This window comes from Hyla sarda, chromosome 9 (genome assembly GCF_029499605.1).
Source record: "Hyla sarda isolate aHylSar1 chromosome 9, aHylSar1.hap1, whole genome shotgun sequence".
In the NCBI taxonomy this organism is placed as follows: domain Eukaryota; kingdom Metazoa; phylum Chordata; class Amphibia; order Anura; family Hylidae; genus Hyla; species Hyla sarda.
The window spans coordinates 166783478-166811463 of NC_079197.1; the positions used below are offsets into that span (position 1 = coordinate 166783478).

Below are 27986 nucleotides of genomic sequence, written 5' to 3' on the forward strand. Positions count from 1 at the left end.
TCTGTGGGTGTTGGGTTGCGATTGGCAGCGTAAGGACCTAAAAATGATAAATCCAAAAAGGCAAACAGGGCTGGTGGCTTACCATGGACTTTACAAGTATCCCAGTAGACCATTCCGGCCCTGTTTCCTTCCCTGGTCTAAATTTACCCAAAAAACAGGGGCACAAAGGCCCAGGGCACAAGATCCCTATATGGGAAAGTAAACTCCCTTAACATTTAACTTTCATTGATTATTAATATAAAATATTAGATCAGTGACATACAATTGTTAAAAACTTTAGCATCAAGAAAACTCCAGATGTATCAATTTATTGGGACAACCCCATAGTGTATAATTTAGGGACCTGCATGTTCCCTTTATAACTGGAATGCCTTGATGCTGTTTAAAAACAATAGAATTTGCCTCCCTCTACTAGTTTTGGTGCTTTAGCACCGTCCTCAGGAGGAACAATAGGCAAACACCTCTCCTCGTGGTCTGCCGGTCCTTTTATGTCCTACCTTCCTGTTGTCATCACTCCATGCCACAGTATAACAGGGGGGCAGTGGCGTCTCCAGCATTCATATTTAGGGGGGGCACATGGGGGGCCAGTGACAAAAGTGGGGGGGCAATTTTAAAACGTGTATGTGTATATATATATATATATATATATATATATATATATATACATACACACACATATACACACACACACACACACACCATGCAGAACATGTTTAATTTACCTTACCTTACCACAATACAGACCCCTGAATCATCACCACTTACCATAAAACAGACCCCATAATCAGACCCCACTATAATACAGACCCCAGAATCAGATCCCTGCATAATAGACCCCATCCCCCGGCATAATACAGACCCCAGTCGTGTTGCGCAATAATATACATACAGTTACATTAACTGACTCACAATTCACATCTTTTATGGTCGGCGTCATCCTCTTTCCTTCTGTTCTCCATCTGGCTCAGACCGTCATGACGACTTCTTCCAGCCAAAACCCATCATTGCAGCATCTGCAACACAAACATCTCAGTCTCTGCATTTTTTCCAGTGCCCTCTCCAGAAGTGCAGAATTCAGTGGAGTTTATTCCATTCCAAACAGTGTTACAGAGCAAGCAACGTTTCAGCGACCTGTCTTCACCTTTGCCAAGCACTAGAAGCGACGAATCGTAACCTGCTCTGTAACTCTGTTTAGAATGGAATAAACTCCACTGAACTGCACTTTATACTTTGGTGTGCTGAGATTGTCCTTGGATATAGGTGGCTAGCTAGGTTGGTAGGAAGCCAATTAGGTAGATAGGTAGCGATGTAGATATGGAGGTTCATAGGTAGGTAGCAAGGTAGCTAAGTAGGTAGCCAGGTAGGTAAGTGGGTAGCTATGTATGTAGGTAGGTAGCTGGGTAGCTAGCTAGGTAATTAGGTTGCTATGTAGGTAAGTAGCTATGTAGGTAAGTAACCAGGAGGCTAAGTAGGTGGGTAGGTAGCCAGTAATAAGGTTGGAAGCCAGATAGGGAAGTAGCCAGGCAGGTAATTAGGTAGGTTTCAAGGTAGGGAAATAGCCAGGCAAGTAACTAGGTAGGTTGCCAGGTAGGGAAATAGCCAAGCAGGTAATTGGGTAGGTAGCCAGGTAGGGAAGTAGCTAGTGCTCCTTCACATCATCACCCCCCTCTCACCTACACCCCCCTCACCTCCTCCACATCATCACCCCCCCTCTCCTCCTCCACATCATCACCCCCCTCTCCTCCTCCACATCATCACCCCCCTCTCACCTACACCCCCCTCACCTCCTCCACATCATAACCCCCCTCTCCTCCTCCACATCATCACCCCCCCTCTCCTCCTCCACATCATCACCCCCCCTCTCCTCCTCCACATCATCACCCCCCTCTCCTCCTCCACATCATCACCCCCCTCTCCTCCTCCACATCATCACCCCCTCTCACCTACACCCCCCTCACCTCCTCCACATCATCACCCCCCTCTCCTCCTCCACATCATCACCCCCCTCTCCTCCTCCACATCATCACCCCCCTCTCCTCCTCCACATCATCACCCCCCTCTCACCTGCACATCATCACCCCCCTCCCACCTGCACATCATCAGCCCCCTCTCCTCCTCCACATCATCACCCCCCTCACCTCCTCCACATCATCACCCCCCTCACCTCCTCCACATCATCACCCCCCTCACCTCCTCCACATCATCACCCCCCCTCACCTCCTCCACATCATCACCCCCCTCACCTCCTCCACATCATCACCCCCCTTACCTCCTCCACATCATCACCCCCCTCACCTCCTCCACATCATCACCCCCCTCTCCTCCTCCACATCATCACCCCCCTCACCATCACTCCCCTCTCCTCCTCCACATCATCACCCCCCCTCACCTCCTCCACATCATCACCCCCTCTCCTCCTCCACATCATCGACCCCCCCCTCACCTCCTCCACATCATCGACCCCCCCCTCACCTCCTCCACATCATCAACCCCCCTCCTCACCTCCTCCACATCATCAACCCCCCCTCACCTCCTCCACATTATCAACCCCCCACCCCCCCCTCCTCCACATCATCAACCCCCCCCCCCACCCCCCCTCCTCCACATCATCAACCCCCCCCTCACCTCCTCCACATCATCAACCCCCCCTCACCTCCTCCACATCATCAACCCCCCCCCACCCCCCCCCCATTATGATTAAAAAATTAAAAATAAACCTTTTACTCACCTATACGCAGGCTCTCCTCAGCAGCACAGGGGGCTGCGTTCTTCTCCCGCTATAGTGCAGGCGCCGATGAGTGACGTCATCGGCGCCTGCACTGCGTGGGGGCAGAGTTCACAGGTCTCCTCTCAGTGAAGCGGCAGGTCCTGCGGCTCACACTGAGAGGAGGCTTAGCTGTGTGTGTACACAGCTGAAAGCGGCGCTGGCTCGCCTGGGGATCCGGGACAAGTATCCTGGATCCCCATTAGCGGAGTGAGCACCTCTCCGCCCAGAGCCCCGCATGCCATGAGTGGTTGCCGACCCGACTATTTTAAATTGGGGGGGCACAAGGGGGGGCACGGACTGATCTAGGGGGGGCCATGGCCCCCTCTGGCCCCCCCCTAGCGACGCCACTGCAGGGGGGGGAGGGGAGGGGGGAGAATGGAAGGGGAAGGGTGCAGTATAATGGATGCAGTATACAAGGGACAATCTCAAAGCCAGATGCCTATTCATACTTCGGCATCCTTTTCTTCACCTGAAATATGTTACTGACTGGGACAAATACAGGATGTAGGATGCTCTCTCAGGGTAAAGGTGCTCATTCCATACGGATTAACTAGTGTACTATTTAAGTGCTATAAGTACTTACGACAGACACATTATTGGAGAGGTTATACTCTGTCACTCACTTAAAATATTTTTATTATAATATCTATTCAAGAAAGGCAGCAAGAAAGGAAAAATCTTCATTTAATCCTCTGGGTGTCATACTCTTGAGTCGGTGAATCTACCTTGCTTCTTCTCTCAAGAGACTTCTGTCCACATCGCCCCGTCTGGGCCCTAAACGTAATTGGCATAAACCTGCAAATTAGATTTCTTGTGTGTTACTGTTATGGTATGCTTGCATGTGTCGAGGTACAGGTGTATCTTTCTTCGTGCGAATACCACTGAGGTGCTGTGAGATACGTCTCCTCAGCTCCTGTGTAGTTTTTCCCACATAGATTCTCAGTAATGTATTTACTACTGCAGTTAATAAACTGTCTGATGTCATAAGTCCGAGAATCTATGGGGTTCGCAAAGGTTTTGGTTTCAATAATATGTGGACAGAAGGTACAATGCCCACATGGAAAAGAGCCAACTGTGTTACTTTGGAGCCATGTACTTTTTCTCTCTACAGTGTCTAGATGACTATGGACCAGTTGATCATGTAAGCTGGGTCCCCTCCTATATGTGATACTGGGATTATCCCCAATTACTGGTCCTAAGTCCCTATCTTTTGCCAATAGATACCAGTCCTTTCTTAGGATACCCATGATTTGATGTGTATAACCGTCATAGGTTCCAATGCATCGTATCCGTTCTGTTTTATCAGATGAGGTTGATTGGGACAACATGGTTCCTCGATCCACAGTCCGTGCTCTCTGAAATTTTTTTTTTTTATGTTTTTTTAGGGAACCCCCTTTGCCTGAATCTCTGATATAGTATGTTACTCTCATCTTGGAATGATGATTCCTCAGAACAATTGCGACGCACTCGTAGGTATGGTCCTACAGGTATACTGGATTTAAGACGGTCGGGGTGCCAACTTCTCCAATGTAGGAGAGAGTTCGCAGATGTCGGTTTGTGATATACTTTGGTTTGGATCTTGAGTCCCTCATCAATATAAATATGTAGATCCAAAAAATTGATAGGGGATACCCCTATCTCGCTGGTAAAATCATACCAATGTCATTAGAGTTCAGTTGATGTACAAAGTCCGTGAAAAGTGAAGTATCATGTAAGTATCATGGCATCATCGATATAACGCCACCAAAAAATAATGTGATTGGTGAATAGATTAAAAACCTCAGAAAAAACAATAGTGTCTTCCCACCACCCTAAAAATAAGTTAGCATAGATCGGTGCACAAGAAGACCCCATAGCAGTGCCCTGTGTTTGATGATAGAAAGTGCCATTAAATTAAAAAAATGTGTGTTAATAGGACTAACAGCCTACTAATAGGACTAAAAGCCTACTAAGTCCATGCGCAACCGCAGTAGCGGAACTTCACGCACAAGAGAAACAAAGTCCATGCGCATGCGCATTATGAGTGATATCGCGAATGCGATCATGTGACCGGAGAAATACCGGAACCAGGGCGCAGTTTGATGCAGTGGTGATGCGGAAAGTAAGTGATGACATGACAGGGATAAATCTTATAGGATGAAAACAAAGGTAATGGATATGTAAACAACAAGGATTGGACAAGAAGGAAAAACATCTGGAATAGGTGTTATACTGTGGCATGGAGTGATGACAACAGGAAGGTTGGACATAAAAGGACTGGCAGACCACGAGGAGAGGTGTCTGCCTATTGTCCCTCCTGAGGACAGTGCTAAAGCACCGAAACTAGTGGAGGGAGGCAAATTCTATTGTTTTTAAACAGCATCAAGCCATTCCAGTTATAAAGGGAACCTGCAGGTCCCTAAATTTTACACTATGGGGTTTTCCCAATAAATTGATACATCTGGAGCTTTTTTGATGCTAAAGTTTTTAACAATTGTATGTCACTGATCTAATATTTTATATTAATAATCAATAAAAGTTAAATGTTAAGGGAGTTTACTTTCCCATATAGGGATCTTGCGCCTTTGTGCCCGGGGTTTTTGGATACATTTAGTTAAAAGGTGGTCCCTGACTCCCTTGGGGAGTTTTTGTGGTTGGCTTCCCTGGTCTAGTCAGGACTTACTGGTTTGTTCCAACCTTCTGGGGAGAAATTTTTGGACTAAGGAACTCCTCCCACTGGATAGAGGAGGCTTCTAGAGGATTATACCACCACACAACAACCTATATTCCTCAGAAGCAGGTTGATTGGGAATCAGAATACTGTGAATGGGTTTCACGAGAAATTAATACTTAACAAAATCCTTAACTAAAGTAAAGAAAATGTACAAGTTGGACACATTTGTATAAAGAGCTAGTGATCCTGTATAATTTCCTAATATCTTTCACTTGACAATTACAGCATAGAGGGGATCAGCGTTGACCCCTTTATTTTAGAGAGGGTAGAAGATGAGAACGAGACCCTGACTTACAGAAAAGTTGATAAGGAAGGTAAGTGGCATACTCATATGTTATCTCCTGGGTGGGAGGACTTCTCAAGTATCAGGACCAAATTATAATTCAGAAAAAGCCAACTTGGAGTGATTATCCTGAATAAGAAGAACATGGTTGCTTTTTCCAATAACAGCACCACATCTGACATCTATTTACAGGGTATTTTTGGTTTTGCAGCTCCATTCACATTAATGATAGAGGTTGGGCTGTTTTTGAAAAGAAGCAACACATGACAGAAAGCCATCTCTGATATTCTCCAAAACGAAGCTGGATCCACTGTCAGACTAAGCCTATTGATGACAGAATGATCTGGCTTAATATCAGAGAATTCATTAAGAGAATTCATTCTTATTTATTCTTGCCTCTCTCTACAACAGGGTCCTTGTCATAGTTAGGCTTCCCTACACCAGGTTCAGTTCTCAATAGCCATAGCAAAATGGCTCGTTGGTGCCCTTACTCTCTGCTCCCAAAAGTTAGGGCACATGCCTAACCAGCCCCATCCCTATTTGAAAGTTGAACCTGAGTAATAGTATTTTTTTCAGGGAAAGCTGTAAGACAACCAACATGGCCAGAATTATATCTGCCACAAAGGTTGTGAAGGAGATGCAGAGATAGAAGTTGCTTCCAGGCTCTGGTGTAAGGAGAGCCCTAAGGCCCCACAAGATATAAGTATTGTAAATGGCACATGGCAGATGTGGGCCCAGGAACTTTGAGTTCCACTACTAAATGGATTGGAGATGCCCAAATATCATGTGTTCTTTTCTCTTCCCTCCAGCTCCTGGGTTGTTTACATTTCTTTTAGATCATCCTGCTGTGTTAATCGTCAACCGTGAATCAAATGAGAATGTTCAAACGTCCGCCCTATACGGTGAGTCCTTTGCATGTTTTTTTCTTATTCTCCCCTATAAATATGTAAATGTGTAATAGGCAACCTGTCATCACTTCCATGCTGCCTGAACCATGAGTCATTAGGCCGTACCTGACAGCTTCTCCCCCCCCCCCCCCCCCTCTCCTACCTTAACTGATACATCTCTCCCTCTTTGGATATACAGAGGGATCTATCATTCAAGGCTGGAAAAGGGGAGGGCGGGGGGGGGGGGGGGAGCCATAGGGCCCATCCCGAATGATGACAGATTCCCTCTCTTTGAGTAACCAGATGTGTTTCTACTTCATGTGATCTTTGACACCATAAGAGACAGGGCTTCCTTAAAAAAATGATGTGGTAGCCAAGGGGGTGCTAGGGAAATAGTTCATCACATTGTGACGCCAGGGCATCCTATACATGGTCCAAGAAGGGAGACAGCTTCTCCTGGGCCAGACACAGGAAGTAAAGGAACACACCGACGTCAGGTTACAGATAACTGTCTTTACTGTGCTGGGTGCAGATGGTATTACACACAGACAATCTGGTGCAGAGAGAGAGGATGCAGTGTAAACCCTTGGGAGCCCTGTTGCTTTGCTGTACTTATGGTGCTTTCACCTAATAAATTGATACTGACTTGAGAGATTGGAAGATTGATCCTGGTAGCTAGGTTTCTGTAGAGGTCCTGTAGCTTCCTCCACTAGGACATGAACTTCCACCGTGCAGGTGATCTTTGCAGAATGACCGGATAAGATGGATTTGTTATGAGCCTTCCCTTGGAGCGTCTCCAAACACCTCACCCCTTTACCACACTTGTGCTCAGCAGCTATTAAACTGAACTTGAACCAGGGCTGCCATCAAAAATTTTGGGGCCCCTTACACAGCTTGTAGTCTGCCCCCCCCCCGCCCTTCCTTCTCCTCACTGTGACACACGCTGGATTTTATCTTAGTATCGGGCTTAGAAATATAAATAATATTGCCACTTTATATTTATTCTGCAGTGACTAAATAATACCACCATACTGTAAGGAAATAAAAACCACTAGACGCAGACCAGTATCACTAATAATACCACAATACAAGGGACATATAATTCCTCCACACCATGACCACTACCATTACCACCAGGGTTGTTTGAAGGAATTTGGGGGCCCCAAGCAAAATAGAAATTTTTCCCCTCCCTACCCTACCTATATTCTCAGTTACCTCCTCCGGCTCAACCTCATATCCTCATATCCCAACCTCATATGCTGTCCTCATATCCCGACCTCATATACTAACCTCATATCCCAACCTCATACCCAACCTCCTATCCCAACCTCATATCCCAACTTCATATCCCGTCCTCATATCCCGACCTCATATTCCAACCTCATATCCCAACTTCATATCCCGTCCTCATATACCAACCTCATATCCCGACCTCATATCCCAACCTCATACCCAACCTCCTATCCCAACCTCATATTCCAATTTCATATCCTGTCCTCATATCCCGTCCTCATATCCCGACCTCATATCCCATCCTCATCTCTCATCCTTATATCCTGACCTCTTATCCTGTCCTTATATCTCATCCTCATATCCCGTCCTCATATCCAATCTGTTACGCCGAGCGCTCCGGGTCCCTGCTCCTCCCCGGAGCGCTCACGGCGTCTCTCTCTCTCTGCAGCGCCCCGGTCAGACCCGCTGACCGGGAGAGCTGCACTGACATTGCCGGCTGGGATGCGATTCGCATAGCGGGACGCGCCCGCTCGCGAATCGCATCCCAAGTCACTTACCCGTCCCGGTCCCCGGCTGTCATGTGCTGGGCTCTCTAGGGCGCGCACGCGCCAGCTCTCTAAGATTTAAAGGGCCAGTGCACCAATGATTGGTGCCTGGCCCAATCAGCCTAATTAGCTTCCACCTGCTCGCTGGCTATAATACCTCACTTCCCCTGCACTCCCTTGCCGGATCTTGTTGCCTTGTGCCCTGAGAAAGCGTTATACTGTGTCCCAAGCCTGTGTACCTAGACCTTCTGCTGTTGCCCCTGACTACGAACCTCGCTGCCTGCCCTGACCTTCTGCTACGTCTGACCTCGCCTCTGTCTAGTCCTTGTGTACCGCGCCAGTCTCAGCTGCCAGAGAGGTCGAGTCGCTACTGGGGAACATGACCTGGTAGTTACTGCCGTAGCAAGTCCATCCTGCTTTGCGGCGGGCTCTGGTGAACACCAGTAACTGCTTAGAACCGATTCCCCAGTACGGCCCGCGTCATCGCCTCTCTGGTACAGGGGATCCACCTCCAGTGTCATCTCCAGCCGCTAGCCCGGATCCTGACAGTAGATCCGGCCATGGATCCTGCTGAGGTGCCGCTGCCAAGTCTCGCTGACCTATCCACGGTGGTCGCTCAGCAATCGCAGCAAATCGCCCAACAAGGACAGCAGCTGTCGCAGCTGACCGCCACGTTACAGCAACTTCTGCCACTGCTACAGCAGCAACCATCTCCTCCGCCAGCTCCTGCACCTCCTCCGCAGCGAGTGGCTGCTCCTAGCCTCCGCTTGTCCCTGCCGGACAAATTTGATGGGGACTCTAGACTCTGCTGTGGATTCTTATCTCAATGTTCCCTACATATGGAGATGTTGTCGGACCAATTTCCTACAGAACGGTCTAAGGTGGCGTTCGTAGTGAGCCTTCTTTCTGGAAAGGCCTTGTCTTGGGCCACACCGCTCTGGGACCGCAATGATCCTGCCACAGCCACAGTCCAGTCCTTCTTCGCTGAAGTCCGTAGTGTCTTCGAGGAACCAGCCCGAGCTTCTTCTGCCGAGACTGCCCTGCTGAACCTGGTCCAGGGTAATTCTTCAGTAGGCGAGTACGCCATCCGATTTCGTACTTTCGCTTCCGAATTATCTTGGAATAACGAGGCTCTCTGCGCGACCTTTAAAAAAGGCCTATCCAGTAACATCAAGGATGTGCTGGCCGCACGAGAGATTCCTGCCAACCTGCAAGAACTTATTCATTTGGCCACCCGCATTGACATGCGTTTTTCTGAGAGACACCAGGAGCTCCGCCAGGAAAAAGACCGTGATCTCTGGGCACCTCTCTCACAGTATCCTCTGCAGTCTACCCCTGTGCCTCCCGCCAAGGAGGCTATGCAAGTGGATCGGTCTCGCCTGACCCACGAAGAGAGGACTCGCCGTAGGGATAACAATTTATGTCTGTACTGCGCCAGTACCGAACACTTCTTGGTGGATTGCCCTATTCGTCCTCCACGTCTGGGAAACGCACGCACGCACCCAGCTCACGTGGGTGTGGCATCCCTTGGTACGAAATCTGCTTCTCCACGTCTCACGGTGCCCGTGCGGATTTCTCCTTCTGCCAACTCCTCCCTCTCAGCCGTGGCCTGCTTGGACTCTGGTGCTTCTGGAAATTTTATTCTGGACTCTTTGGTGAATAAGTTCTGCATCCCTGTGACCCGTCTCGTCAAGCCGCTCTACATTTCCTCGGTCAACGGAGTTAAATTGGACTGCACCGCGCGCTACCGCACAGAACCCCTCTTAATGTGATGCATTGGACCCCATCACGAAAAGATTGAATTGTTCGTCCTTCCCAATTGTACCTCTGAAGTCCTCCTCGGTCTTCCATGGCTCCAGCATCATTCTCCCACCCTTGACTGGACCACCGGGGAGATCAAGAATTGGGGTCCTGCTTGCCGTAAGAGATGCCTCACATCGGCTCCCAGTCCCGTCTGTCGGGCCTCAGTGTCTCCTCCTGTGCCTAGCCTCCCCAAGGCCTATCTGGACTGTGCCGTGCCTCCTCATAGCCTCCGTCCTGGGGACACTCTGCCCCGTGACAAGCTTCACCCTCTGCCCCCCCTCCCCATTCCCACTTCTTCTGAACTACCTGCCGCTGGTATAGCTACCCAGAATTTCTTTTACAGAAGGAGACTCAAGAGGCGTCCCCTATGTTGTCGTCCCTTCTGAAGGGACAAGGAGACAAAAAGAGGGGGAGACCTAAGCGGGGGGGTACTGTTACGCCGAGCGCTCCGGGTCCCTGCTCCTCCCCAGAGCGCTCACGGCGTCTCTCTCTCTGCAGCGCCCCGGTCAGACCCGCTGACCGGGAGCGCTGCACTGACATTGCCGGCGGGGATGCGATTCACATTCACGTGAATTGCATCCCAAGTCACTTACCCGTCCCGGTCCCCGGCTGTCATGTGCTGGCGCGCGCGGCACCGCTCTCTAGGCCCCAATCAGCCTAATTAGCTTCCACCTGCTCCCTGGCTATAATACCTCACTTCCCCTGCACTCCCTTGCCGGATCTTGTTGCCTTGTGCCCTGAGAAAGCGTTATACTGTGTCCCAAGCCTGTGTACCTAGACCTTCTGCTGTTGCCCCTGACTACGAACCTCGCTGCCTGCCCTGACCTTCTGCTACGTCTGACCTCGCCTCTGTCTAGTCCTTGTGTACCGTGCCAGTCTCAGCTGCCAGAGAGGTCGAGTCGCTACTGGGGAACACGACCTGGTAGTTTCTAGTGTTGCTCGCGAATATTCGCAATTCGAATATTACTCGCGAATATCGCATATTCGCGAATTTGCGAATTTCGCGAATATAGCGCTATATATTCGTAATTACGAATATTCGGGTTTTTTTTGTTTTTTTTTTCACAGTACACATCACAGTGATCATCCTTCTCTGCTTCCAGCTTGTGTGATGTTAAGGAGGCTCTAATACTACTGTTTGAGATTGGCATGCGAAAATTTGCATATACGAAAATTAGCATATGCGAATTTCCGCATACGCGAATTTTCGCATATGCTAATTTTGTATATGTTAATTTTCGCATACGCGAATTTACGCATATGCGAAAATAAAACGAGAATATGACGAATATGCGAATATTCGCGAATAAATGACGAATATTCGTCCATATATTCGCGAATATTCGCGAATTCGAATATGGCCTATGCCGCTCAACACTAGTAGTTACTGCCGCAGCAAGTCCATCCTGCTTTGCGGCGGGCTCTGGTGAACACCAGTAACTGCTTAGAACCGATTCCCCAGTACGGCCCGCGTCATCGCCTCTCTGGTACAGGGGATCCACCTCCAGTGTCATCTCCAGCCGCTAGCCCGGATCCTGACACAATCCTTTTGTCCCATCCTGATATCCCGTCCTCATATCTTGTCCTTATGTCCCATCCTCATATCCCTCAGGTGGGACTGATTGTAATGAAGATATTGTAAGCTGAAAATAGAAGGGGACGTGGCTTTGTGGGACTGGGCATAATTTGCAAGCCAGACCGATGCACAAAAAGGGTAGAGAATAAAAGGGTGGGACTTAAACAGTGGGCGTGTCCTTGTGAGGGTGAGTAAGGGTTAAATCACCTATCCTATGTTTGTTGTTGACATATAAGTAACATGTGTGCCAAGTTTCATGTTAAAGGGGTATTCCAGGAAAAAACTTTATATATCAACTGGCTCCAGAAAGTTAAACAGATTTGTAAATTAATGCTTGCAGACAGGAACAGCGTTAGGCACTGCCAGCCGTACAGCCTAGAAATCGCTCTTGGTATGTACATATGTCGCTGCTGGTGGGGTGCTCAGCCAGGACAGAGGCAAACATCAGACGTGCAGGAGAATTGTAGAAAATAAGCGGCACTCACCACGTCCAAGCTAGCGACAACTTCTTTATTTCTTAAGGTGCAGTTAGGACATACAGGTGCAGGGAGACAGGGACGCTGGAGAATCCGGCTGACTGGTCACAGCCGTATCGTGCTTCCGCACTTGGTCTGAAGAAGTGCGGAAGCACGATACGGCTGTGAACAGACAGACGGATTCTCTGGCGTCCCTGTCTCCCTGCACCTGTATGTCCTAACTGCACCTTAAGAAATAAAGAAGTTGTCGCTAGCTTGGACGTGGTGAGTGCCGCTTATTTTCTACAATTCTCCTGCACGTCTGAGATTTGTAAATTACTTCTTTTTATATATCAACTGGCTCCAGAAAGTTAAACAGATTTGTAAACTACTTCTATTAAAAAAAATCTTAATCCTTCCAATAATTATGAGCTGCTGAAGTTCAGTTGCTCTTTTCTGTCTGGCAACAGTGCTCTGCTGAAATCTCTGCTTGTCTCGGGAACTGCACAGAGTAGAAGAGGTTTGCTATAGGGATTTGCTTCTACTTTGGACAGTTCCCGAGACACGTGTCATCAGAGAGCACTTAGACAGAAAAGAACAACTCATCTACAGCAGCTAAAAAGTACTGAAAGGATTAAGATTTTTTAATAGAAGTAATTTACAAATTTGTTTAACTTTCTGGAGCCAGTTCATATATAAAAATAAGTTTTTTCCTGGATAACCCCTTTAATATCTTTAGCCGTTTGGACGTGATGCTGGAACACACACACACACATACACACAGTGGGGGACATGTATCATTATTTGTGTATTGTAGAAGCAGTTTACCCCTTTTCCCAAATTCTAAATTATGCGCAGAAGCGCTAAATTTATCAATCAAGCGCAATGAGCTTCATAAATTGCGGGTAAATATAGTAATCTCCTCAATAGAATCAATGATTTAGAGCATCTTGCTACGTTAAGTCCAAGATGGCTTACATTTGCACAAAAAAAACAGCACTTGCGGCAAAATTTTGGGTGTAAAAAAAAAAAAAGGACGCAGTTAACAGATCCATGCGTACTATAGATGTCACTCCAAGGTACCCCGATCCGGCCACATCTGGAGGACATGCTCTACCAAAAAGTGCGCAAAAAAATTCGCAAAAAAAGGGCTTGCACAAAATTTTGCGCAAAAAAATACACACAAAACAGGGGTAAAATCTTTGATACATGTCCCCCATTTGGCCCTTATTTACTAAGAGTGTTGTGTAGGTTTCTTTGTGGGTTTTAATTCCCTACAATTTATTTTCCACGGTATTTACCAAGGTTTCCCTACATTTTGAACATTTTGAACATTTTGTTTTTTTTACACATACTCTGATCTGTTGGGTTTTCCTCAGCTCAAATTCACCACGTTTTATGTGGAAACCTTAGTAAATATGTTGGTTATTTTGTGTGAAAATGTCGGGAACACGCCCCTTTTGGAGACCACACCCCTTTTTCCAGCAGTCACGCCCCTTTTTCGGGTTTTCTTAGCAAAATGGAGAGTTAGTCAGGGTTTTTTAAATTCTGGCGCAAAATCTGGCGCGGACAAAACATGTCGGGTTTGCATTAGTAAATGAGGGCCATTGAGTTTTTTATATATATATATATATATATATATATATATATATATATATAGATAGATAGATAGATAGAAAACTATCAAACAGTGTCTGCAGCTCTTAGCAGCAAATACAGCTGACAGATTCCTTTTAAGGGAAGGGTCACACGTGCCATATTTTGCTAGATATTTTCTACCTACTGAAGTCAATGGACGAAAAATCTGCATCAAATTTTTTTGTCCATTGACTTTTTTGTACACAGGCCCCTGAGAGCAGTACCAACATTGTTACAGCTATTATAGTATATTAAACCATATATATATATATATATATATATATATATACATACATATATATATATATATATATATATATATATATATATATATATATATACAGTACAGACCAAAAGTTTGGACACACCTTCTCATTCAGAGTTTTCTTTATATTCATGACTATAAAAATTGTAGATTCACATTGAAGGCATCAATACTATGAATTATCACATGTGGAATTATAGACATAACAAAAAAGTGTGAAACAACTGAAATTATGTCATATTCTAGGTTCTTCAAAGTAGCCACCTTTTGCTTTGATTACTGCTTTGCACACTCTTGGCATTCTCTTGTTGAAATTCAAGAGGTAGTCACCTGAAATGTTTTTCACTTCACAGGTGTGCTGGTGTGGGGGAGGAGGTGTGATGGTGTGGGGGAGGAGGTGTGATGGTGTGGAGGAGGAGGTGTGATGGTGTGGAGGAGGAAGTGTGCTGGTGTGGGGGAGGAGGTGTGATGGTGTGGAGGAGGAAGTGTGCTGGTGTGGGGGAGGAGGTGTGATGGTGGGGGGGGGGCTTTTCTGGTGACACTGTTGGGGATTTATTCAAAATTGAAGGCATACTGAACCAGCATGGCTACCACAGCATCTTGCAGCGGCTGCTATTCCATCCGGTTTGCGTTTAGTTGCACCATCACTTATTTTTCAACAGGACAATGACCCAAACACCTCCAGGCTGTTTAAGGGCTATTTGACCAAGAAGGAGAGTGATGGGGTGCTGCGCCAGATGACCTGGCCTCCACAGTCACTGGACCTGAACCCAATGGTTTGGGGTGAGCTGGACCGCAGAGTGAAGGCAAAAAGGGCCAACAAGTGCTAAGCATCATGGGAACTCCTTCAAGACTGTTGGAAGACCATTTCAGGTGACTACCTCTTGAAGCTCATCAAGAGAATGCCAAGAGTGTGCAAAGCAGTAATCAAAGCAAAAGGAAGAACCTAGAATATGACAGATTTTCACACTTTTTTGTTATGTATATAATTCCACATGTGTTAATTCATAGTTTTGATGCCTTCAGTGTGAATCTACAATTATCATAGTCATGAAAATAAAGAAAAGTCTGAATGAGAAGGTGTGTCCAAACTTTTGGTCTGTACTGTATATATAATGTGGGGGGACACATTTTGATCAGAAAGTGCGCTAAGAGCCTCAATTTTTTGACCAAGTGTGCTGGTGTGCTGTTGCAACTTTCTTTTTTGTAATATATATATATATATATATATATATATATATATATATATATATATATTGCAACTCATCGTCTCTAGTACTAAAGATCCCAGATGATGATCTCACTACTTTCTTTTTGTAGTAGAAGCAGCTTCAAATCCAAATACACAGCTGGAAAAATTTAAGGAATGGACCAAATGTAAGGGATTGACAATTTTCAAGGAGTTTAACAACACTGTGGACTATGGTAAGTAAATTATTATCATCCATCACTTCAACTGGAATTATAAAAATTAGGAGACAGTTACATTTTATTTCTGGCAATGTGCACTGTCTTCAATGAGAAAATGCATCATTGTGCATGGTAACCAGTGTATTGAGGGCCAGTACACAATTATGAAATCACAAGAGCTCCAATGACCTAATCACAATATTATGATTCCAAGATGGCAGCCATGAAGGCTATTATTGCTTTTAAAGAAGAAACATAGAATGTGTCGACAGATAAGAACCATTTGGCTCATCTAGTCTGCCCAATAATCTGAATCCTATGAATAGTCCCTGGGCCTATCTTATATGAAGGATAGCCTTATGCTTATCCATATCTTATATGAAGGATAGCCTTATGCCTATCCCATGCATGTTTAAACTCCTTCACTGTATTTGCAACGACCACATCATTAACCAGTTCACTGGTACCTGAATACTTATACACCATTAATGATGTCACAAGAGCACCTATGACATCATAAAGGGGTGTGTAACCCATTATTGTCTTTATTGGGAAAATGCATCATTACCCAGTGTACAGGCCCTTTATTTTCATATATCTTTAAATATCTTATCCATTAAAAATTTCAATCAGAGGGGCCATCTACTGTTAGAAATAGTTTTTTTGTTAGTGGGGTCCCTGATGATAAGTGGTTCACAGTTTGTCTCACTGTTAAAACCCTTAGTGAGTATCTATAACCTGTGAGGGAAGCAGAGAGCAGGCGTTCCGTTCCCCTGCAGCGCCATCTTTTTGACATATGTCATGATATACACTATGTAGGTAAAAAGTATTGGGCTCCAGTTCTTTATATTTGAATTCAGGTGTTTAATTCAGTCCCATCACCACAGTTATATTGGTGGCTAACAGGGGTGATGTGTCTGGTATAACGTTTGTGGCGCCAGAGTAGCGTTAACCCCCATGCTTCAAGGGTAGTAGCTTCCTGGGCCAAGCGCTGAGGTAATAACGGCAGGGTTACAGAAATTACTAAATTATACTCTGGAATTTGCAAAAATATACAGGAACAGAACAACAATAGGCCAAAGTTTGCAGAAGTATGCTTCAGGGCTAACAGTTGCTTCAGGGCAGTATGTGACTTGTAGTCATTGCTGACAAACTAGCTTCTTGTTTGCTGAATTAGGTTTAGAATGCTCTGGATTTGACTGTATAGCTTGTAAGAGACATAGAAGCTGACCAACACTGACTCTACTCTCAACATAGGAATTCGGAATTATGGTTTACCGCCAGGGTTCAGATTGTAAATTTATGGAACGGAGTTGCCCACGTTTTTTTTTTATCTCCTGTTATCATCTTCTTTACAAGCGGGCTCTCTTGGCTTTTCTCTCCAATGCAGACTTACTTCTTACTTGCTGGACGACCTTGTCGGCGGGATCCTGTAAAGGGTGTTGTCGCTCTGATCAGATTAGTCCTGCAAATGGATTTTCTTAGGCCTGTCCTCATGTGGTGGGGTACGGGTCTAGAGGTGACCTCTACTATCCTCTCCTCACAACTGCTCACACAACTAACTAGCTCCTCCCTGTCTTGCAGACTTAGGGGAAGTAGGGCCACAGCCCTGATTGGTGAAACAAGCATTTGATCCCCTTAGCATCCTCCTTCACACACAGGTTAACCCCTTAGGGCACATTAAAACATAAAAGTGCATTTATAATACATTACAGTGCAATGAATAACACATTTAAACTTCAGTAGTGGACCCGGAGCAGACTCGCTAGGTGACATCCACCTAACAGGTCATGTAGAAAGGTGTGTTCTGCACCGGGACACCACAAAATAACATTCCATCCCTACCACTGCAGTCGCCTTTACAAGCATTTGTGAAAGAATGGGTCATCCTAAAAAAGCTCACTAAATTCTAGTTTTGTACTAAAATAGGAGCCACCAATGCAACACATGAGATCATAAAATTATTTTTTATACCTCCATCTTCCACTATTAGATCTGATCTGTTTTATATACAGTAAAAGTGTTTAGGAACCACAAAAACTCAGCTATAAAGTTACAGAGCGGGATTGCTGAGTACTGAAACCAAACCTCACCTGGCACTAAAATCCAAACAACTGTGCCCTGCTGGAAAAATAATTGTGATGGTGCTCATAAATGAGCCGCTGTATGCCAGCCTTATATCACCCAGCACAATGCCAAGCGTTGGATGCAGTAGTGTAAACCCGCTACCACTGGACGACATCTGGTAGACAAGTCTGGGTTTGATGAATGACAGGAGGATGTTTCTTCCCAGACGGCATTGTGCCAGCTGTACAGTTTGGTGGAGGAGGGATAATGCTATGGGGGTGTTCTTCAGGGGTCGGACCTTGATGCTTCGGTTCAGCGGAAGACATTTTGGACAATTGTCACTTTCAACTTTGTGGGAACAGTTTGGGTTTGGCCCTTATGCACAAAGCTAGGTCCATAAAGGCAAGGTTTGGAGAGTAATGCCTATATATGGGATCAGGGCTGGTGCAAGGATTTTTGCCACCCTATTCAAAAGCTAATTTGCCACCACCATGACCCGCCCATTGGCTCCGCCCTTTGACACAACCCACCCTACTACTGGAGCTATGCATTGTAGCAAACCTCCTCCTCATGTAATCTCCTTAGTACTGAGGTGACACACAGTAACAAACCCCCCTCCTCATGTAATTACCTTACTACTGGGGTGACACACTGTTACAAACCCCCTTCTCATGAATATGCTTAAAACTGGGATGACACACTGAAACAATCCTCCTCCTCAAGTAATCCTACTATTAGGGTGACAGAACAGTGCAGTAGTGACAGTGCAAAAAATATGTGACCTGCACTTCAGCTTAGCCCTGCCTTCTCCACAGCATCACCAAAGGTCCTTCAACCATCATTTCTCCTATCCGGCACTGTTAAGCTCTGCCTTCAAAATGTAACTGGTCACTGAATGGAGACCTTACCATCTACTATGTTAGTTTAGGGATGAGGTGCAGGGAGGGATTAGCATAATTCTGGGTTGGTCCCTGGCAGAGCCCAGGATAGTCATGGTAAGAAGTGTGCAGGGGTGGTGCTGCACATCTCTATCTGACTGACAGACATCACGACAATAATAACTGTGTATGTGAGGTGTCAGTGCTTCTCTCCTGACAGCTGGATAGAGGAGCCATTGCAGTGCCGCCGGCTTCACAAAAAAATATATATATAGAAAAAACTATAGTCACAGATGGCGCCCTCATGAAGGGGGCGCTCTAGGCAGCGGCCTAACCTACCTATGGGTAGAGCCGGCCCTGCACGATGGAATGTCTGAAGAGCTCATGCAGATGTAATGAGGGGTGTCCTAATACTTTCCTCCATGTAGCTGACAATATTTACTAACTGCAATATGTTTTCTTTTCTTTAGCAAAGACATGTCATGGACTTCTTGACGTAAAGACGCCTCTGAATCTGGAGAAAAATGAGGTTTGTGCCCATATGTGTTTTAGAAATATAGAATAGTGACTATAGTCTAGAGACCCTTCAGTCTTCCATCAGATAATCCAGGGATTCTGATAATCCAGCATTTATTTCCAATACAAATCTCATAATCTTCCACCATTAATGGTAAAGTGATAGATAAAGCAGCGCTACATACAGCTCCATGTATCTCAGCTTATCGGACTCTCATGAATTTTCCATGGAGGTCATTGGAGATATGTTTTAGGGAGAGGATTCTAACAAGTTACATTGATGACTTACCTGACTGGTGCTGATCACCCCTAGTCTTAACCCAGGACAAAATAGTGACAGTCTCCACTGAAGTCTATAGGAAGAAGTAAAAACAACCATATTCGCTTGGTTTTCCATGACTCCACATAGACCTCAATGGAGACTGTAATAATAATATTATAGGGAATGTCCAGCCAGTGTGAGCGCCCATCATTCAGACATGTTATGTCCTATGGATTCTAGGCCATAAATATATAATTTGTATTAGACCATGGGATCTCCATTCTATTAATTCATGGTTTTCCAATATCTCTCATACTCTCACCACTTCTGTAGGATACATTTACTTCTTGGCATCTTGTGGCAAAGTCAACCGCTTCTATGGACCAACATTATAATGTGAGATCCCTCTATACCGCCCGGCTGGAGATCTGTGGGAAAGAACAAACTTTAAAAGAGATCATCTCAGCGTAAGTTCTACACTAACATTACCGGTTCCTTAGTGCCCCGTTGGCTTATTCTCTAAGCTTTCTCCATGATCATACATTTTTCAACCATAGTCAGCCATTTTCTAGACTATGTAGAAACTGCCTATGGTCACCTAGTCACCCAACCTGTATACAGAATTATACATTGTACTTCATACTCTCAGCAATGCACCTTCTACTTGTAGCAACTGGGTATCAGAACCCGTGGGGGTTAAACAGTTCTGACAGCTCTCTCTGTTTTGTTTTGGGCTGCGCTCAGCTGTCTGGACTGGTCAGCTGACCTTGTTGTGAGCACCTGGTCTGGGCCTATTTAACCCCTTAAGAACCCTTGACGTACGCGTACGTCATGACAACCTGACCCCCCCATGTCGGCGATCGCGGCAATTCACACTTGCGATTTGCGCAATTCAGGGTCATTACGGGTCTATAGTGACCCGGTGACCCGGAAAATAAGGGGGATCGCGGTTGTCTAAGACACCCACGATCCCCCTGAAGGTATAGGAGTGAGGTGGCATCCCTGCTATTGGTGGTCTAGACGCGACCACCTATAGCAGATCGGGGGCGGGGGGGGTTAACTTTAGTTTTCCCCATCCTGCCCACTCACAATAGGCGGGGCAGGACGGGGAAACAACGGGGACCGAAGATCCACTTACCGATCCGGGAAGGAGACGGAGATCGGCGGGCGGCGATGAAGCCGGTGAAGCCGGTGAGTTGCCTAGCAACATCTGGAGGGTACAGTTTGAGACCATTATACAGTGGTCTCTAACTGTAGCACTTCAGATGTTGCAAAACTACAACTCCCAGCATGCCCAGAAAGCTGTTTGGGCATGCTGGAATATGTAGTTTTGCAACAGCTGGAGAGCTACAGTTTGAGACCACTATATAGTGGTCCCTAAACTGTAGCCCTCCAGATCTTGCAAAACTACATCTCCTAGCATGCTCAAACAACTGTTTGCTGTCAGGGCATGCTGGAATTTGTAGTTTTGCAAAAGCTGGAGGACCACAGTTTGGAGATCACTTTGCAGTGTTCTCTAAAACTGTAGCCCTCCAGATGTTGCAAAACTGCAAATCCCAGCATGTCCAAACAGCAAACAGTTGTCTCGGCATGCTGGGAGTTGTAGTTGTGTACCTCCAGCTATTGCATAACTACATCTCCCAGCATGCCCTTCGGTGATCAGTACATGCTGGGAGTTGTAGTTTTGCAACAGCTGGAGGCACACTGGTTGGAAAATACTGAGTTAGGTAACCGAACCTAACTGAAAGTTTTCCAACCAGTGTGTCTCCAGCTGTTGCAAAAGTGCAACTCCCAGCATGCACGGTCTGCAGCAAATTTTTCCCCGCAGCGCAAGCTCCTAGCGGGAAACTCACCGTAACCCGCCAGTGCGAATGTACCCTAAAAACACTACACTACACGAACACATAATAAAGGGTAAAACACTACATATACACCCCTTACACTGTCTCCCCCAATAAAAATGAAAAACTTATTGTACGGCAGTGTTTCCAAAACGGAGCCTCCAGCTGTTGCAAAACAACAACTCCACGCATTTCTGGACAGCCACTGACTGTCCAGGCATGCTGGGAATTTAGCAACAGCTGGAGGCACCCTGTTTGGGAATCACTGGCGTAGAATACCCCTATATCCACCCCTATGCAATCCCTAATTTAGTCCTCAAATGCGCATGGCACTCTCACTTCGGAGCCCTGTCGTATTTCAAGGAAACAGTTTAGGGCCACATATGGGGTATCTCCGTACTCAGGAGAAATTGCACTACAAATTTTGGGGGGCTTTTTCTCCTTTTACCCCTTATGAAAAGGAAAAGTTGGGGTCTACACCAGCTTGTTAGTATAACGAAAATACAAAATGTACACTAACATGCTGGTGTTGCCCCATACTTTTTATTTTCACAAGCGTTAAAAGGAAAAAAAGACTCCCCTAATTTCTCCTGAGTACAGAAATACCCCATATGTGGGCGTAAAATGCTCGGCGGGCGCACAACAAGGCTCAGGAGTGAGAGCGCACCATGTACATTTGAGGCCTAAATTGGTGATTTGCACAGGGGTGGCCGATTTTACAGCGGTTCTGACATAAACGCAAAAAAATAAATACCCTCATGTGACCCCATTTTGGAAACTACACCCCTCATGTATTGTAATAAGGGGTACAGTGAGCATTTACGCCCCACAGGTGTCTGGCAGATTTTTGGAACAGTGGTCCGTGAAAATGAAAAATGTAATTTTTCATTTGCACAGCCCACTGTTCCAAAGATCTGTCAAACGCCAGTGGGGTGTAAATACTCACTGCACCCCTTATTAAATTCTGTGAGGGGTTTAGTTTCCAAAATAGGGTCACATGTGGGGGGGGTTCACTGTTCTGGCACCACGGGGGGCTTTATAAACACACATGGCCCCTGACTTCCATTCCAAACAATTTTTTTCCCCAAAAGCTTAATGGCGCTCCTTCTCCTCTAAGCATTGTAGTGCGCCAGCAGAGCACTTGACGTCCACACATGGGGTATTTCCATACTCAGAAGAGATGGGGTTTCAAATTTTGGGGACATTTTGTCCTATTACCCCTTGTAAAATTTTAAATTTGAGGGAAAACTAGCATTTTAGTGGAAAAAAAAATAACAATAATTTACACATCCAACTTTCACGAAAAGTCGTCAAACACCTGTGGGGTGTTAAGGCTCACTGGACCCCTTGTTACATGCCTTGAGGGGTGTAGTTTCAAAAATAGTATGCCATGTGGTTTTTTTTTTGCTGTCCTGGAACCATAGTGGCTTCCTAAATGGGACATGCCCCCCAAGAACCATTTCAGCAAACTTTGCTTTTCAAAAGCCAAATGTGACTCCTTCTCTTCTGAGCATTGTAGTTTGCCCGCAAAGCATTTTACGTCCTAACATGGGGTATGACCATACTCAGAAGAGATGGGGTTTCACATTTTGGGGGTCATTTTGTCATATTATCCCTTGTAAAAAAAAATTATTTTAGGGAAAACTAGCATTTTAGTGAAAAAAAGATAAATCATTTTCACATCCAACTTTAACGAAAAGTCGTCCAACACCTGTGGGGTGTTAAGGACCCCTTGTTACGTGCTTTGAGGGGTGTAGTTTCCAAAATAGTAATCCATGTGTTTTTTTTTTGCTGTTCTGGCACCTTAGGGGTTCCAAAATGTGACATGCCCCCCAAAAACCATTTCAGAAAAACTCACTCTCCAAAATCCCATTGTCGCTCCTTCCCTTCTGAGCCCTCTACTGCGCTCGCCGAACACTTGACATACACATATCAGGTATTGTCTTACTCGAGAGAAATTGGGTTACACATTTTAGGAAGATTTCTCCCCTTTTACCCCTTGTAAAAATTCAATAACTGGGTCTACAAGAACATGTAAGTGTAAAAAATTAAGATTTAGAATTTTCTCCTTCAATTTGCTGCTATTCCTGTGAAACACCTAAAGGGTGAACAAACCTTTTGAATGTCATTTTGGATACTTTGGGGGGTGCAGTTTTTATAATGGGGTCATTTGTGGAGTATTTCTAATAAGAAGGCCCTTCAAATCCACTTCAAAACAGAACTGGTCCCTGAAAAATTTTGATTTAGAAAATTTTGTGAAAAATTGGAAAATTGATGCTATACTTTGAAGCCCTCTGATGTCTTCCAAAAGTAAAAACATGTCAACTCTATGATGGAAACATAAAGTAGACATATTTTTTATGTGAATCAATATATAATTTATTTGGAATATTCATTTTCCTTATAAGCAGAGAGCTTCAAAGTTAAAAAAAAGCAACATTTTCAATTTTTTCATCAAATTTGGGAATTTTTTACCAAGAAATTATGCAAGTATCGACAAAATTTTACCACTAACATAAAGTAGAATATGTCACGAAAAAACTATCTCAGAATCGGAATGAAAGGTAAAAGCTTTCCAGAGTTATTAATGTTTAAAGTGACAGTGGTGAGATGTGCAAAAAATGGCCGTGTCCTACAGTGAAAATTGGCTGGGTCCTTAAGAGGTTAAGCTGGCAGTCTGCTCTAATTCATCGCTTGCGAAAGAGCTCCTACTCCTAGTTAGCGTTTGTATTGTATCTTGATATTCTGCCATATTTGACCCATTGCCTCTGCTTCCTGACTCTTCTTTTGTTTCTGTGATTTGGCATTTCTGTAATCTTTTGGTATTGACTCAGTTTGTGGACTGTGACTTATTGTGTGTGTGTTTAGTTATTATTTCTGTTAGTTTGTGTGTTTCCATACAGTGTCCCGACCTCTGTCTGCATTATAGTTTATTTTGCTGACGTTTGTCTCCCTGCACTTTAGCTAAAGCAAGGATTGTCACCGTGGTTGTGGACCCTAGGGCGTGTACACAAGTAGGCAGGGCAAGTGGGAGCGGGTGAGTTTAGGCCTTCACTCTTCCCTGCCCATATGTGACACTGAGTGAATGTAAGATTGAGAAGCAGAGACAGCTCTGCCTATAGGCAAAATAGGCAGCTGCCTAGAGTACCTCTTCATAAGGGCGCCACTCTGACCACAGCAAAAAAGTTAGACAGCCAGCATCCGAACCACTCGCTCAGCCAACAGCACCACCTTTGATACAGCGTGTCACCCTAGTTTTAAGGTGGGTCATGTCAAAGGGTGGGACAATCAGTGGAGTCAAGGGGGGCAGCAAAATTAGCTTTTGCCTGGGGTGACAAAAATCTTTGCACCAGCCCTGTTGAGAAGTCACACCCTAATCCCTTCTGTTCTTACCTATATTATAGTAGGAATGCCTACAGGATAGCCGACATATATCCTGTGAGCTAATTCCTTTTTGGGTTCATTTTACTTGAAGTCACAAATAGCTAGAAAAATCACAATGACATAAAACAGACATGCCAGACTAACATATCAAATAAGAAATGTTAATGGTGCAATAAAGGTTAAGGCTTCTTTCACACTACAAAATTCTCCATTTTTAAACATCCGTATGAAGTTCCGTCTATAACCAGCTGAAAACGGCAGTAACAAAATCCTATACGTCCGTTAGAAAATCCCATTATAGTCTATGGGATTTTCGAATAGCCGTTTTGAACCCGTTATAGTCCGTTATTGATAACGGACGTTATTTTGTCATGGAAGATAGTACGGAAGAAAATAGTTCATGAACTATTTTCTTCCGAACTATCTTCCGTCAAAAAATAACATCCGTTATCAATATCGGACTACAACGGGTTCAAACGGCTATTAGAATATCCCTTAGAATATAATGGGATTTTCTAACGGACGTATAGGATTTTGTTACTGCCGTGTTCAGCTGGTTTTCAGACGGAACTTCATACGGATGTTTAAAAACGGAGAATTTTGTAGTGTGAAAGAAGCCTAAGAACAAATAAATAAAGAAGTAAAAATAGCCAAGCCTCTGAAACTCTTTTTTTTTATGACATAGTCTTCCTATGTTCTTCCTTAGGCCAATTGATAACGTCATCTTAGAGCTGAAATTTGAAAAGCCAAGTGAAGGTACAGAAAAAAAAGTTGAGATGTGTAAATGCATGCATATACAATACATTTGGAAAAGGTACAGGAACACTTCAGAATTTCCGTGCAAATTTTTGCATGAATTCCGCAAAAAAATTGCATCAATTTCGCATTTTCACTTTAATGGGCTTAAGAACCTGCATTCTGCAGAAATATAAAATATAAAAATTCTGCAGTGTAAATGGAAATGCGGAATCCCATTGAAGAAAATTTGGCTATAAACACATGCAGAATTTCCATGTGTATTTCCATACGGAAATAGAGATTTCACTGCAGCAGAGTCCCGTTGAATTAAATGGGATTCTGCTGTGCTGTGCATAAGGTGGAATTTCCGTGCCAGATGTTTCCAACATGGAAATTAAATGTTCCATGTCTACACGCGCAGAGCATTCCTGTGCAGTCCTTGCACCGGCGAATGATGCTGGCGCCCCGCAGTGTACAAGTATGCGGACATTTTATAGTCGGAACATAGCTTAAGTCCTCAGACACTTAAATTTTTTCTCATTTTATTATGTTGAAGCCTTGTGCTAAAATAAAAAATAAAAAATTCTCAATCATTCTGCACTCAATACCCCATAGGGAGAATGTGTAAAACTCATTAAAAAGGAAAAACTAAAACTTTGCATGGACAAAAGTATTCAGATCCTTTACATAAAATTTTGTTTCTCCACCTTGATTAAATTCAGATGATTGGACAGGATTTGGGAAGACACAGGCCTGTCTCACAGCTAGTGATGTATATCATAAAACCAAGCCTTGAGGATGAAAGATCTGCCTGTAGAGCTCAGAGACAGGGATGCATGGAGACAAAGATTTGGAGAAGGGAACAGAAAAAATTCTGCTGTACTGAAAGTTCCTAAAGGCCTTTATAATTCTTAATTAAAAGAAGTTTGGGACAACCAGATCTCTTCCTAAAGTTGCCACCCTGCTAAACTAAGTGATATGGGGTAAAGGTTGTAAGAGAGGTGACAAGAAACCAATTGTTCACTTTGGCTGAGCTCCAAAGATCCTGTGTGCAGATGGGAGAAACATCCAGAAGATCAACCATCACTGCACCCTCCACAATCAGGAATCTATCGTAAAATGGCCAGAAATATACTTCTTCCAAGTAAAAGACACATAAAAGCCTATTTGAGTTTGCAACAACAACAAAAAAAAAAAATCGAAAGGGCTCTCAGACTAATAAAGCCAAGATTGAAGTTTTTGGCTTCTAAGCATCATGTCCGGAGGAAACCTGGCACTGCCCATCACCTGCCCAATACCATCCCTACAGTGATCATGGTGGGGGCAGCATCATGTCTGGAGGAAACCAGGTACTGCTCATCACCTACCCAATACCATCCCTATAGTGATCATGGTGGGGCAGCATCATGTCTGGAGGAAACCAGGAACTGCCCATCACCTGCCCAATACCATCCCTACAGTGATCATGGTGGGGGCAGCATCATGTCTGGAGGAAACCAGGCACTTCCCATCACCTGCCCAATACCATCCCTTCAGTGATCATGGTGGGGGCAGCATCATGTCTGGAGGAAACCAGGCCCTGCCCATCACCTGCCCAATATCATCCCTATAGTGATCATGGTGGGGGCAGCATCATGTCTGGATGAAACCAGGTACTGCCCATCACCTGCCCAATATCATCCTTACAGTAATCATGGTGGGGGCAGCATAATCTTCCAACAAAACAATGACCCAAAGCACACAGCCAAGACAACACAAGAGTGGCTTAGGGACAACTCTGTGAATGTCCTTGAGTGGCCAGGCCAGAGTCAACTAAGTCCCGAGTAAAGGGTCTGAATACTTACATCAAAGCAATATTTAGTTTTCTCCTTTTTAATAAATTAGCAAATATTTCTATCAATCTGTTTTCACTTTGTCATTATGGGGAAAATGTTCATTTTTTTTTTTTTTTAACCTTAGTACAAGGCCATAACATATCAAAATGTCAACAACAAAAAAAGAAACATGAAGGACAGGCAAAGAAAACGGTTCCCCTGGATGAAGGCATTAGTCCCAGTAGGTTAGATACATAAACTTTATTGCCGCGAGTTTCGATCTCAAACTGGGATGTCAGGATATTTATTCTTCACCACTTGGATTTTGGATAGAGAAAAGAGGATGTAATTTATCTGATCTACAGAATCACTTCAGAAAGTTAATTCAAACCTTCTGGGGACAATGTTCCCAGATGGTAAATCCAATATACAGTGTTCAAAAAAAGTAAAGGGAACACTAAGATAACACATCCTAGATCTGAACAAATGAACTAATTGTATGAAATACTTTCGTCTTTACATAGTTATATGTGCTGACAACAAAATCACACAAAAATTATCAGTGGAAATCAAATTTATCAACCCATGGAGGTCTGGATATGGAGTCACACTCAAAATCACAGTGGAAAACCACTGGAGGAAACCAGGAACTGCCCATCACCTGCCCAATACCATCCCTACAGTGATCATGGTGGGAGCAGCATTATGTCTGGAGAAAACCAGGCACTTCCCATCACCCGCCCAATACCATCCCTACAGTGATCATGGTGGGGGCAGCATCATGTCTGGAGGAGACCAGGCACTTCCCATCACCTGCCCAATACCATCCCTACAGTGATCATGGTGGGGGCAGCATCATATCTGGGGCAAACCAGGCACTGCCCATCACCTGCCCAATACCATCCCTACAG

The 27986-nt window shown here is 44.8% G+C and overlaps 1 protein-coding gene across 1 annotated transcript in view; it reads left to right on the forward strand.

The window, feature by feature from the left end:
• LOC130292014 (uncharacterized) overlaps positions 1-27986 on the forward strand; it is an 82971-nt gene that overhangs the window by 11926 nt on the left and 43059 nt on the right. Inside the window, exons 5-10 of the mRNA XM_056541445.1 lie at positions 5706-5794; positions 6573-6665; positions 15486-15590; positions 18991-19049; positions 19632-19765; positions 25230-25279. Of these exons, the coding sequence (XP_056397420.1) occupies positions 5706-5794; positions 6573-6665; positions 15486-15590; positions 18991-19049; positions 19632-19765; positions 25230-25279 (530 nt within the window). The remainder of the gene's footprint in view (positions 1-5705; positions 5795-6572; positions 6666-15485; positions 15591-18990; positions 19050-19631; positions 19766-25229; positions 25280-27986) is intronic.